Source organism: Meriones unguiculatus, chromosome 1 (genome assembly GCF_030254825.1).
Source record: "Meriones unguiculatus strain TT.TT164.6M chromosome 1, Bangor_MerUng_6.1, whole genome shotgun sequence".
Taxonomy (NCBI): Eukaryota; Metazoa; Chordata; class Mammalia; order Rodentia; family Muridae; genus Meriones; species Meriones unguiculatus.
Genome location: NC_083349.1, coordinates 48,826,309 through 48,840,192, shown reverse-complemented (window position 1 = coordinate 48,840,192; position 13,884 = coordinate 48,826,309). Strand labels below are relative to the sequence as shown.

General features: G+C 43.7%; 1 protein-coding gene across 2 annotated transcripts in view; it reads right to left on the bottom strand.

The window, feature by feature from the left end:
• Window positions 1–2,506: 2,506 nt before the first annotated feature.
• Window positions 2,507–13,884, bottom strand: part of Papss2 (3'-phosphoadenosine 5'-phosphosulfate synthase 2) — a 66,223-nt gene continuing 54,845 nt past the window's right edge. For both annotated transcript variants that reach the window (XM_021659833.2, XM_021659834.2), the window contains 4 exons: window positions 8,769–8,904; window positions 6,378–6,646; window positions 4,814–5,043; window positions 2,507–4,102 (listed from right to left, as the gene is read on the bottom strand). In XM_021659833.2, the coding sequence (XP_021515508.1) occupies window positions 3,961–4,102; window positions 4,814–5,043; window positions 6,378–6,646; window positions 8,769–8,904 (777 nt within the window). In that variant the 3' untranslated portion in view covers window positions 2,507–3,960. The remainder of the gene's footprint in view (window positions 4,103–4,813; window positions 5,044–6,377; window positions 6,647–8,768; window positions 8,905–13,884) is intronic.

Below are 13,884 nucleotides of genomic sequence, written 5' to 3'. Positions count from 1 at the left end.
GGAATCCAGTCATCTTGAGAATTCACAAGGCATCTAGCCCCTCTCCTGATACGCTCTTGACAAAACCCAAAGGCGTAGGATTGTCCTCCAAGAGTTTGTTTCTACAGGTGGTATGTTTCCGGATTCCATTTATCCCAGCAATTCAGTCTTTCTTGAATTATCCCCATCCTTGCCAGGTCTCACCCTACCTGGCAAGCACGTAGCTCTGTACTGCGCCCACACTAGCCTGCTCCTCCACCAATACTGCCAGGTTAAGCCAGGTTTACCTCTGAAAGACTTCTCCAAATGAGTTGTTGGTTGGTTGGTTGGTTGGTTGGTTGGTTGGTTGGTTTTTGTCCACTCTAATTTGCTAGCCTTATAATGAAATAGTTTTTTCTTTCTAGAACCTCACTAAAATGTTCAAATTCTAGCAAATAGCCCACTTATTTTTGATAATTTAAGTAAAATTACAGTATGAGCCAAATTTACTACTTTGGAATGCATATTGTGAATTACTTGAATATCATCTTCATTTGGTAACTGTGTTCTGTGTGCAACCCAGTAACAGTATTCACCAAGGAGCTACATGGATGCTGGGGTTGGGAGAGATTGGTGAATATTCTTCCAGTATTCCTGAACAGTCAGTTCTCTAAGCATACCTATTAATAGGCAGTGGGAATTTGAGTCATTTAAAAGCTACACAGTTCCCTTAAACCTCTAGGCACAAGAAAAACTAATTTGTCTGTCTGATTCACTGATTTTCCTGCCTGGAAATACAGTTCTACAGAATATGAACGCTTGCCAAACTCAGATGCCTAACAGAAAAGTGGAAGATGAGGGGGAAATGGCAAACTTGCTGCTGTTCTTGAGAAATCAAGATTTGTTTCTTGCAGGACAGATGGGTTGGAAAGAAATATTGGGCCCTGATTAAAAAAAAATATATATATATATATATATAATCTCAAGAGAAAAGTTGTTTATTTTTTTAGGAGCTTGGGAAAACCTCATAAATTTTTTTTTGAAAATTTTAAAATATTTTTTTATTTTTAAATAATTGTATACATTCACTTGTATCCCAGCTATAGCCCTCTCTTTCCCTCCCAATCCTCCCCTCCCTCCCTCTTCTCCTCCCTGCCCCCTTCCGAGTCCACTGAGAGGGGTTGTCCTCCTCTCCTTCCATCTGGCCCTAGCTTATCAGGTATCTTCTGAGTGGTTACAATGTCCTTATCTATGTGGCCTAGCAAGGCTGCTCCTCTCTCAGGGAGGAGGGGAAGCTCATGAGTTCATGTCAGAAACAATTCCTGTACCCCTTACTAGGGAACCCACTTGGATACTGAGCTACCATGGACTAGGTCTGAGCAGGGGTTGTAGGTTATATCCATGCATGGTCCTTGGTTGGATAAACAGTCTCATAGAAGACCCCTGTGCTTTGGACTTTGTGGGGCTCCCTGTCCTCTCTAGGATATACTAATTCCTCCTTCCTTCATATGTTTCTCAATGCCCTGCTGAAGGTTTGGTTATGGATCTCAGCATCTGCTTTGATACACTGCTAGGTAGAGTCTTTCAGGTGCCTTCTGTGGCTGATATATATTGATGTAAGGTCTTACAAAATGATTTATGTACGCCTTTCCAAGATTTGTTCACAATTCTGAAGAGTTGTCATGGCCTCTTGGTAGCTCTTTACACTTCATTGCATACATTTCTTGGCCTACTTTGCCCTGCTAATTGATGATAAGAGCCACCAGGTAAATCTGGGGAGAAAACAAAGAGGAGCCACAAATGGCACCATTCATTCATTCACTCTTTTATTTTTTGAGACTAGATCTAACCGTGTAGCCTAGGAAACATTGAACTTCTGATCTTTCTGCTTCTACCACCCAAATGCTGGAATTAACACATGCTTCTGTGCCTAGTTACACAGGGCTGGCAATCGAATCCAGGCCTTTCATGTATGCTAGGCAAGCAGTCCACCTACCGAGCCACATCTGTAGCACCGAGGGATAGCTGTGAGTTGGCTATTCCTCTGTTAGTATTTGTGAAGATCAGTAGGAAAAAGTTGCATCACGCCATTAGAAGTCAACCAGATGCTCTGGAAGAGGCACCGGCTGTAGCCTGAGGGCCATTGAGGTGAGAGCAGAGGAGGTGCACTGCCGTAGGCACACACCACTGCTAAGGGAACACAGTGGAGGCTGCGGAGGGGGGAATGCAGACAGTGATTTAAGCTTGTTGGTGAAGCTGGGGGAGGCTGTTCCTATAAGAACAAGGGCTTTGGCTTCATCACTCTAGATTGTCTTGCCATGAAATGCTGGGCAGAGGGTGATAAGCCACCTCTGAAAAGCAAGTGCTCAGCTAAGACCAGGAGTCATTTACATCTGAAGTTCAAGCTAGAGAATGACATGAATAAGGGCAAATAGCCTCTTAAAGCCCTAGAGAATTGTTACTGCTCTCCGATTACACAGTGTTCTGACACCCTCAAGCAGCCATTGATGCCAGCCAATACTCAGCATTACAAGACAAAAGGACTAGCTTGGTCTTCCAGAGGTTTATTGAAGAGCAGATACCAGTTGGACAGCAGAACAGTTACACTAACTGTAGCACTGCAGCAGAAAGGCAGCTTACTGTCTTCAAAGTCACAATTCGCTTGTTAAGGCACTACAGTTCTGTCGTGTCAGTGACTGTGTCGTCTTAGAGGCAGCAGTGAGTGGCTCTGACAGAAGGGAGCACAGGCACAACACAGTTGAAGACTCACTTTGCTGTGGTCATGGTACATAACTTATTCTCAGAAGAGCTTTTATTAACTTTAAAAAGTAGCAGTATGAAAAAAGTGAATTTCTCTTTTCAGTCTGGGGTCTCTTCCAGGGAAACCTGTATGTAAATGATGCTTTTTATTTATGTATTCCTTGGCAATAAAACCATCAAAGGATGTCTCTCGACAGGCACAGTCTGGAAACTTGTAACATTGAGAGTTTGGGATACCCTGAGCCCTCAGTCTCCAAGAAGGTTGCTTTTTAGCATCCTCAAGGAGAGCTTTGTTGAGTAGCTTCAAGGAATCAGAACCTGCTCTTGTGCTGTCTAAGGTAGACAGGGACCCCGCTTAGGAGTGTGGCGGCCTGGGCAGTCTTTCGGTGTGAGCAGTATTGGCTAATGCCAATTTTGTGTGTTACAGTGCTCAGCACCCCCAAAGCTTATGTACATATCATCTGTTCACTAGGATAAAGTTTGCATTTTATCTTCAGATACCAACAGTTTTAGCTTCTCACTAATTTAATATGTGGGTTTGCTTTGGTTACAGCAATCAAATAGGTGCCTCCTTAAGGTAACTACAACCACAGCAGAGTAGGGAAAGAAGTCTTCTACAGTACACCCCGACGATTCCTAAATCATCAGGGAAAATTCTTCACTAAAGCACACTATGGAAGAGTGCTGTTGAACTAAGAGTTACTATTCATAGAACGTCTCTTTGTATTGGACTATGTCATTTTCACTGCAGAAGTGAACTACATAGCTCTTTCAGATTTCATTCACGTCTTCACACACGTTTCTTCCAGTTGCATCTTCAGTTCACACACTGGACAGTGAGGCCGTGTGTAGTCGTGAGGTAAGCTGTTCACGGGGCGTATTGCTTCTGGGATTCCAGGTTGGCAACATGAAGCTGGTTAGTATCATTCTGTGTTGGGCAAGTCAATTAGGCATAGTCACATTTCTAAAAAGTCTGGACATCTGCTGAGATGAAGTAAAATACAAGTGTTTTCACTCTGGAATGTTTAACAGTATAAGCCTAAGACTTAGTTTCCAGTGTGACTTCAATAAATGTAACGAAGTTGCCTTTAAATTATAGGCACAACTTTTTACCTCGTTGTAAAATACTAACTTCGAAAAGTCATCAAGGAGCAATTGGATATAGAGCATCTAATCACAAAGATAGAAAAAAAAAATCGTCAGTCAAAGAGCACTTGAGAAAGAAGCCAGAACCAGGGACACCTAGTTCATCTTCTCCAGAGACCTGTAATAATCTGTCAACACCTTCCATGCTTTGGGGGCCATGAAGCCATCTGGGGGATCTTCTCCTTCCCGGGCAAGCTTCCTCATACGAGTTCCTGAGATGAAGTCAAACTCGGCATGCCTGTCAGTACAGCAACAGAGAGCTCAGAGCAGGGAAGGAGCAAAGATCCCTGGAGTTAGATTGCTGGTGTTTAGAGTCCCCCCACCCAAACACAGCCGCATGCTTTAAAATAGTTCTCTCATTCTTCTGTTCGTAATCTTACAAAAGAGGAATAAAGACATGTCTATGCAGTGTTTCATTTGCCTTTTTCGTATCTTGAGGCCAGAGATTACCTTGCGTGAACTTAGTATGGGGCATGAATGTACCATAAATGCTCACTGACAACCTTTTCCCTTATGTCCGTTCACCTAATTTGCTAGGTGCTCACAGTGTGTACATAAGGTATATATGTGGAGAGGGACAATTTTGTTGCTATTTTGGAGTTTCATATAGCCCTTCTCCCACCTCCTGTGTGCTGTGACTATAGGCATGTGCCAGTATGCCCAGCTCGAAAGAGCTTTTTGTGGGGGTGCTGGAGATCAAACCCAGAGCTGTTCACGTGCTGGGCAATTATTCTACTAGTAAGCTATACCCAAAGAGATATTTGTGGACCAACAGCCACAAGCAGAAGACTGCTATGATGTCAGGTGACACAGCCTGTGCAAGAGCAGCTCTTAACTCCTAAGGGAGTGTCTTTCCAATTGGGAGCATGTAAACTGGGGATTTTCCCAGAGGGTCAAAGTTTTGCCTCCTCATGCCAATTGTGCCAATGAAAATTTCCTCTAGACCTACCTTGCTGGATCATAAAAGTCCATGGCCTTTTTGGTTTTATTGTAGGCAGCCACTCGGAATGGAATGATTTCCACAGAGGTGAGGCCAGGGGCCATACTCAAGACCTTGCCCCCATGGGTAGGTTCATACAGGTCTTTCTTTGTCTCAGGGTGGGGCATTCCAGCAGGATCCCTGCCCACAATGTAGAAATTGGCCCCTGCAATCATCCGGCACCTGCAGTGCCACTGGACCTGGAAAAAAACCACATAGGGGACATGATGGTCGTGGGCCAAGTCCACAGGTTCCTCTCTGTGCTGATTCCTGTTTTCAAGATGATTGCGAGAGGCAGGTCAACTAAAAGTAGCAAGGAAGTCCGTGAGTGCTGAGCCCTGAGCACTTTTCAAGGTGGGTTGTATTGGACAGGAGCTCTAAAGTCATGAGCTATAGGGATCTCAGTGAAGCAAGAAATCAGAAATACTATTACAAAGGATTGTGCAAATTACACATTTTAGCTTTGGGGCAAATCAAATTTTAAGCGATGTTACAGATTCTAAGTCATCATCGGATTGCCAGTAATGAACTAGTTGCCTTTCATATATAAGTATTGATTCCAGTTCAGCATAAGACTTGCTATCTTTAAAGCTCAGGACAAAACAAAAAACAACAACAACCAAAAAAAAAAAAAAAAAAAAAAACCCATAGGATGGAAGGAGAGCTGTAGAAAGGTGTGGAACTCTGATGTAACTGAAGAGAGTTTCTTAAACTCAGTTAAGGCTGTTTGGAAGAGTTAGTTAAGATCCTTTCAATCGTACTTCTGCAAACTCCAAGTTCACTGCATGGCCAGTGCTGAGGGACCAAGAATCTCAAATAGGGTCACTGTGATATTATGACAATGCTGTCTTTTAAAGATCTTTCTCCCTTCTAAAAATTCCTGGGTCATAGTGAATCACATAGAACAATTGGCACTAATAAATTGTTAGCTTAGTATGGTGGTCTGAATGAGAAAGTTCCCCCCTTAGTCTCAGGCATTTGAACAGTTGGTCTTGAGTTAGTCCTACCCTTCAGGGAGCTTTAGGTGGTATGGCCTTGCTGGTGGAAAATGCCACTAGGATGGACTTCGAGTTTGAAAAGCTTCATCTACTTCAGTTTGCTGTCTGCTTCAATTCATGCTTGTGGTAAAGGTTGTAAGCTCTCAGCTTCCTGCTCCTGAGCTCAAGCCTGCCACCAGCTGCCATGCTTCCCTGCTATGATAGACTCATCACCTTGGAACCATAAGCCCACAGAAACTCAGGTCATGTTTTATCAGTAACAAAGGTAACACAGATACTACTTGCCCCATGACTCAGGTGAGTTGTGCTGGCTACCTACTTCAATCACATGCCGACCTCCATATTCTCCAAACAATGTGTTTATATTGGACTTGATGCTTCCAGCATCTTTACAAATACAAAATGGTTAAAGTTTAGCTGGGGTGGGAAAAGTAGAATTGGCTCATTAAGAATGAATCCCAAAACTTATTTTACTCTTCCAAATAAAGCTTTAGCTGGCATTCTTAGTCCTTGGCTGAGCTCAGGGAATTGCTCACCTCTGTGGGGCCAGCATATAACATAGGAGACGGAAAGATGGCAACAATAGTTGACTTGGGATCCAGGACCCCTTCCTCCAGGACAGCTGCATGCTGCTTCATCCTCCAGTCCAGAGGCACATCGTCGTCCTTGGTCCAGCCCCCCAGAGGGTGTAGCAGGAGAACTGGGTGCTTGTAGCCCCTCTCCAGGAGCCTGCGGCGGGTATCCTGCATCAGCAGAGCATGACCATTGTGGACAGGGTTGCGCAACTGGAATGCAAACACAGCATCTAGGAAAGAAGAGCCAGGATTCAAAGTAAGCAGTGTTGCTTGTCCATAAGAACGGATGGGGAAAGGTGAAGTAGTAGATTATTCAGTTCCCTCGTTCAGTCCTCCGGCTTTTGACAGTGGGAGAATGTGCCTGGCTGTTAGGGATGTGAATCCAACATCAGCAGCAGGGCCCAGGTGCTTGGACAGGATGGAATGCAGAGGCAGGAAACCGCACAGAAGAAAGCATGAGTCATTAAAACAGGTGCTGTCTACACCCTTACTGAAACCCCGGGCTGCAGCACTCACGGGTGTTGTACCTGTTGCAGGCGCACCTTCATGAGAGCATGAGGTAGAGCACACAGAGATGTGCACAGGGACCACAGTCTACAGGTGAAAACCAACTGAACCTCTACTTAAATCTTAAAAACACTTGCACTTAAGCATGAACTTGTGACGTTTGTATTTTTTCTAGTTCTAAAGTGTAATTAATATAGATATACATACACACACACACACACACACACACACACACATTGCAGAAAATGTAGGAAATATATAAAAGCCCAAAATGGAAAATGAAAATCATGACTTCCTACCATTACCACTCTCTCAAAATGTACAGAATGAAAAATGAAAAGGTTTCCTTTCTTGTTCCACCACCTCCAGGAGGTAGCACCAGCAGTCCAGTGCTCCCAGAATCCTTTGTGCTTCTGTAGACAGAAGTAGGTTTGTTTGTTTGCTTGTTTCAACTTTCTTGTTTTCTAACGTGTGTCTGTATCGTTCTTCTGAAATTTGCTTCTGTACTTAATGGATCCACTTCAGAAATTATTCTACACCTGCATATTTTAAACAGCTGCATAGTGTTCTAGTATGCAAATGTAGGGCGATTGTGGTATATACAGACCAATAGATGTCATCACTTAAAAAATGCTGGGTTGGAGAGATGGCTCCATGTTTAAGAATATGCATTACTCTTTCAGGGAACCCAAGTTTGATTCCCAGCACCCACAATCAGACAGCTCACAAACTTCCCACAATTCCAGCTCCAGGGGATCTGACCCCTCAGATCTGATCCACACATACCTGGCAACCCCCTCCACACTCACCTCATTAGAAGTAACATACCTCTCTCTTTTCAACATCATATTTTATTGATTCTTTAGGAATTTCACATCATGCACCCCAATCACACTCATTTCCCCATCCTTCATGTCTACCCTCTCACCTTTCTGACCTCTCCCCCTGCCCCAAAAATTTCTTTAAAAAAAGTTCAATTTCTGTTATCTATATACTCAGTGGAGCATGGTCAAACTCTTAGTGTCTCGCCCTTAAATAAAACCGAGTCAACTGTGCATCTGCAATCACCCATATCACTGCAAAAGCAGCTTCCTTGCTCTTTATAGTCATCTGAGCATCAATCGTGGACTTACACATGATTTCTAGCAACCACAGACCCTGAACACAGACCCAGACAAGGCCCTTGGGGGCATCCAGAACCACAGACATCACCATGACCTCAGATGGCAGCACAGACTACTCATCAATATGGCTTTAGGGTGCATTACAGACCACTGGCATCTCCATAGCCTTTAGTGGCAACACAGGCCACAGACATCAACACAGACACTGGCCTCAGCAGGCCCTGACATGGTCCTAGGTGGCAGCACCAACCTGGCCATCATCGTGGCCTCAGGTGGCAGTGCAGGCTGCTCACATCACATTATGGCCCCTGGCAGCTGTACAGTCTACAGATATTAACATGGCCAGGCTGCAGCCCAGACCACGGACATCCACATGGCCTCTGGCAGGCTTCTACCTCTGCGCTTTGAGGTGGGAAGGCCTGGCTGGCTTCAACCTCCCTCTCCTCTTCTCCCCCAACTCCCACCCCCGCTTTTAAATGCTGATTCAGCCAGGCCTGGTGGTACATGCCTGTAATCTCAACATTTCGGGGCAGGATTAGGATCAAAGAGTTCAAAGTTACCATTGGCTGTAAAATAAATTCAATGCCAGCCCCTATATTTAAAAAGACAAAACAACAACAACAACAACAACAAACCCAACTGATTCGTGGTACACTTTAATTTCTGGCTAGAGTACTAAAGAGTATTGCTGTCAGTATTGCACTAGAACCAGATTACATACCAGCATTCATGTCTTTACACTTCTGTTTGAGCTCTAGTGGCGTCAGGCGGTATTGGTCCAGTCCATCATCCCACCTTATTCTCTCCAGCACCTGTAGGTCTCCACCAACGAGCCAATCCCCGCTTTCCATCACCATCTAGAAGGAAACATCACTAAAGTTAATACTCACTAGACAGATTTCATTTTACTTGAAGTATGTGTGTACCTATGTGTACATACATGTGGAGATGAGAGGGTAGAGTTGGGGGACTTTATCAATAGCTCTTTATTTTTTGAGGCAGGATTTCTCACTGCACATGTAGCTTGCAAATTTGGCTAGACTGCCTGGCCACTGAGGCCCCAGGATCTGCCTGTGTTTCCCTCCCCAGCAGTGGAATTAACCTCCTTGGCCACACTGCACTTGGGTATGTTACATGGGTTCTGAGGGGGTTAAGTTCAGGTCTGCATGCATGTACAGCAACCTCTGGGCTGCCTGAGCCTTCTCCAGCCTTCCTGTTTATGAGTTACTGCACTGCATCGTTTCTAACAGTATCAGTCAAATTTTTTATCTCTTAACTTCCTTGTGATCTTCTCAGAACTTTCTGGGGAGGTAGGTAGCAGAGCAGGAGCACGGCTGAGTCCTAGCAGCACAATCACATAACACACATATTGAGGAGCATCCCCCCAAAGTTTCTGTTTATACGGATTATAGCGTCAGTTTCCGGGTTAGAAATGAAAGCTGAGAAACTTCAGGTAGAAGTAGTAATGAGTCTATTGCCTGTTAAAACTAAACACTCCTCCGTCCCCTTCCCCCCAAATAGAAAGGCTGACATTACTTTTACCATTTGCAATTCTGCTTAAGTATGGCTTAACAGAAGACAGCTACATTTTCATAGCTACTCCTTCTAATCCAAGCCCAGAGAGGTTCCTGTCTCTACTTGCCTCATGCTGGAATTACAGGCAGCTGTTGCTGCGTCTGGCTCTACGATATGAATACTGAAGATGGATCAAAATCAGGTCTTGTTGTTCAAATAGCAATTACTTCACCCACTGAGCCATCTCTCCAGGTTAGTTAGCCATTTCCTTCCAAGGTTAGTTTCTTAAATTGCACTGTGGAATCTGAAACTTTATGTACTTTTCATACTCTCTGTTACTAAAACTCCATTGTTTTTTGAATGAATCTTTTACCTAATAATAATTATTATTCTTATGCATAATAATTACATAATACATAAATATATAATTTATATATAAGATATAAATTTATTATTATTTTACTATAATGTGATTGTCAACGAGAAGCTGTTGGTTCGCTGAGTTTGTCAGCCTTCAAAGGCTGACATATTTTATAATTTTAATTGACACACACACTGGTAAGCGTCACTGCTAGTCCTAGAAGAAAATCTAAGTATGAACTTGCTGCCGCACTCATAGTGATGAATAAAATGTTTTTGTTTGAAACCTCAAGGTTAATCGTTGACAACTGATAAGTACTCTTTCTTCTTTTTCTTGAAGTAACATGGTTTTGTTCATTTTAAACAAAACAAAACAACCCCAAATACTTGCCAAGTGTTCATGTCTGAAGACATGCATTTGTAGCGCCACATTCATGACACCAGGGTTTCAGTGATATTTAAAAAGGGGGTGAGGGGATGGATAGCTGCTTTTCCCAAAGCTCAAATAACTAGCCAAGAACGTTTCCTTACGCAGTCATCAAGTCTCGGTGTATGTAGCAGAAGTATTTTTTATACTGCTTTGTTTTGGAATAAGTTACAAGAAAAAAAACCCAATATGGACTCAAAGGTCATTTTTACAGCATCATAAAGAATGTCCTTCAGTGAAACTGGTGGTTTTTTAGTAATTGTCATAATCCGATGAGGCGCCAGCAATTTACCCACTATTGCTTTTACCAGCCATGCCAATGGCAATACAGGAAAAAGGCTAACACTGTTACATGGTTCTCTGGCTAGGTCATGCTTACTGATAGAGTTCAGTGAACCATACTTTGAAATTTTTTGCTGGCACATTCCTATTACAGTCCAATATTTTTATTCTTGGTTGTTCTCAATAGAATGTCAAAATCGAAGCCATAGAGGAAAGGTTGTGTTTGTTTTGTTTTGTTTTGTTTTTTTCTTCCTACCAAGTAATTATTGTTTAGCACAATTTCCATGGAAATTACCCACAGATGCAGCTTCCTTCATTTATGCCCACTTTAGAAATAAAAGAATCCACCCCATGGGAGAAAGCCAAACCCTGACACTATGAATGCAACTCTCCTATGCTTGCAGACAGGAGCCTAGCATAACTGTCTTCTGAGAGGCTTCATCCAGCAGCTAATGGAAACAGATGCAGAGACCCACAGCCAAACAATAAGCCAAGCTCATGAATGTTATGGAGAGTTGAAGGACTGAGGGAGCAGGAGAGGTCAGGGACACCACAAGGAGACCTTCAGAGTCAACTAACCTGGGCCTATGGGGGCTCACAGAAACTTAAGGACCAACCAGAGAGCAAGCAGGGGCTGGACCTGGACCCCCTACACATAGGTAGCAGATGTGTAGCTTAGTCATCATGAGGGTACCCAAACAATTGGAAAGGGGGCTGTTTCTGACTCTGTTGCCTGCCTTTGGATCCCCTTCCCCTAGCTGGGCCGTCTTGTCTAGCCTCAGTGGGAGAGGGTGTACCCAGTCCTGCTGTGACTTGATGTGCCAGGGTGGGTTAGTACCCATGGGTGGCCTACCCTTCTTTGAGGAGAAGAGGAAGGGGATGTGAGGATAGGACTGGGAGGAGAGGAGGGAGGGGCTACAATCAGGCTGTAAAGTGATTAAATAAAACAATGAAAAAATAATTAGGGGGCTGGAGAGATGGCTGAGAAGTTAAGAACACTGGCTGCTCTTCCAAAGGTCCTGAGTTCAATTCCCAGCAACCACATGGTGGCTCACAACCATCTATAGTGTTTCCCCCTTCTGGCATGAAGGCACACATGCAAGCAGAATACTGTATAAATAATAAATAAATATTTTTAAAAATAATTATATATTTATTTTATATGAAAATTATAATAAATGATATATTCTTTTATATGAAAAAAGAAAATCCATCGAGCAGCGAAGTGTAGCAAAATCAGTGTGTATAATGAAAAACAGACTCAGCTAAAACTCCATTTTCTCAAAGGATCCCTGGCCAGGATACCAAGAGCACTCTCTGGGGAAAGGGACAACCTGTTGAGCAAATACGTTGAGGTAACTAGACACTCACATGCAAAAGGAAGAAACGAACCCATATCCCATGTATAAAAGATTGAAATTATAAAATGCTTAAGAAAATAAAGGGAACAAGGCTTCATGATATCGTGGTTAGCAGTGATTTCTTGAACATTGTACCAAAAGCACAGACTACAGAAGCAAAAACAGAAAGCGGGAACTACCCCAAACTGAAAACTTTCTTGGAACTAAAACACCATGGGGTGAAAAGCGAATCTGTTCATGGAATGACTATTCCAAATCATCACATCATCAGGGCCGTTCCTACAACCTGGGTGTGGTGGTCCCTGCCTAGAACACCAGCACTCAGGGGGCCAAGGCAGGGGACTGGAGCTTGAGGACAGCCAGGACTACAAAGTGAAATCATATCTCAAAAGAACAGAAAACTCCTCCAGACCAATCATAAGTAAAATAACTCACAATTAAAGTGGCAGAGCTGGCGAGACAGCTATGTGTTTAAAGGTGTAGATTCAAGTATGATGGTGTGAGTTTGATACCCGGGACCCACTTTGTAGGGAGAGAGACACAACTCCAAGAAGTTCTTCTCTGATGTCCATACGCTCATGCACCCTCCCCCCTCAAGAATACAGGCACATCACTGAAAACAACAACTTACAACCTTTTGATCCAGCAGTCCTTTGGGTATTTCTGGAGTGGGGGGATCAACTCTGGAAAGGCAGCTGCGTGTCTAAGGCGCTCTGACTATCCCTACAACTTCCAGCTCCCAGGAAGGAAGAACCAGCATGTCATTACAGCTTAGAATTCCCCATGCCCTTCCGAGCTGCCTGACAAAGGCTTATTGGGACTTGAAGATCTTGTGGGCTGAACATCTTCGCTTGCAGATAGGGAGGCCATGTTACAGAAGGGAAGTGGCCGAGTCCAGGTGCACACAGCTATTGTACCAAAGTCAGGGCCCCAATTTTGAACTTGAGAAAACCAGGCTTGCTCTACCACCATAGCCACTGGCTCTCATCAACATCACCCTCAGTAGTGCCTGTTACAGGTACGGACAGTACTCATTGATCTGGGAGGACACCAAAGCCCATTGAGTTATACATATGAATCAGGGGAGGTAGGACTGACTTCAGGAAAGGAAGAAACAAGATGAGAATGTGGGAGTGGGAGTGGGAGTGGAAGGAATGAACATGATGTGATGACCATCTCTGGAATGTCTGGAGAAGAAATGTATGGGTGCTAATGCTTCTGGGCTGAGAGGTAAAATCTTTGCAAAGAATCCCAAATAAAGTTTGAACAGTTCTTTGGCTGAAGAAGGGACAATGGATTAAAGGCACATAAACAAGAAACAGAGGGTGTAAAATCATAACACTTGGAAGGAAATGCTGCTGAACTTGGTAACTGAAGAGGAAAGGGAAGGAGAAAAGGCAGGAACAGCATGCACATTTCGTTAATGGGCTTAGTGCATGCTGTCAGGGAGGAAACATGAGAAGAATGAGTCTGGGGAGAGGTTGACACCATTAACTTGAAGCACTTTCAGGACGTATCTAGATAGCTCTCAACCGTTTTATGAACCTTCACATTGTATGCCAATCATAGGCAACTTCAAATTCCCAAGACCCAACCTGGCCCCAAGCCAATCAAGCCAGAATGACGTCTTCTGGGAGACGCAGTTTGGGTTATTTGAGATAGGGTCTTATGATATAACCCACGATGGCCTTAGCTTTGGGGTCCTCGTGCTACAACCTCCCTGATGCCGGAATTGAAAGTGTGAACCATCACGCCTGGTATAACATGTATAAATTTTAAGTGACCCCATTGATCTTGCTGTTCATCTGGTCTTCATGTGGAGACAAGGGCTGCAAAATCTCGGTTCCTGCCTTTCACTGGGAAGATGTACTTTGTTCTTCTGATTTCTACAT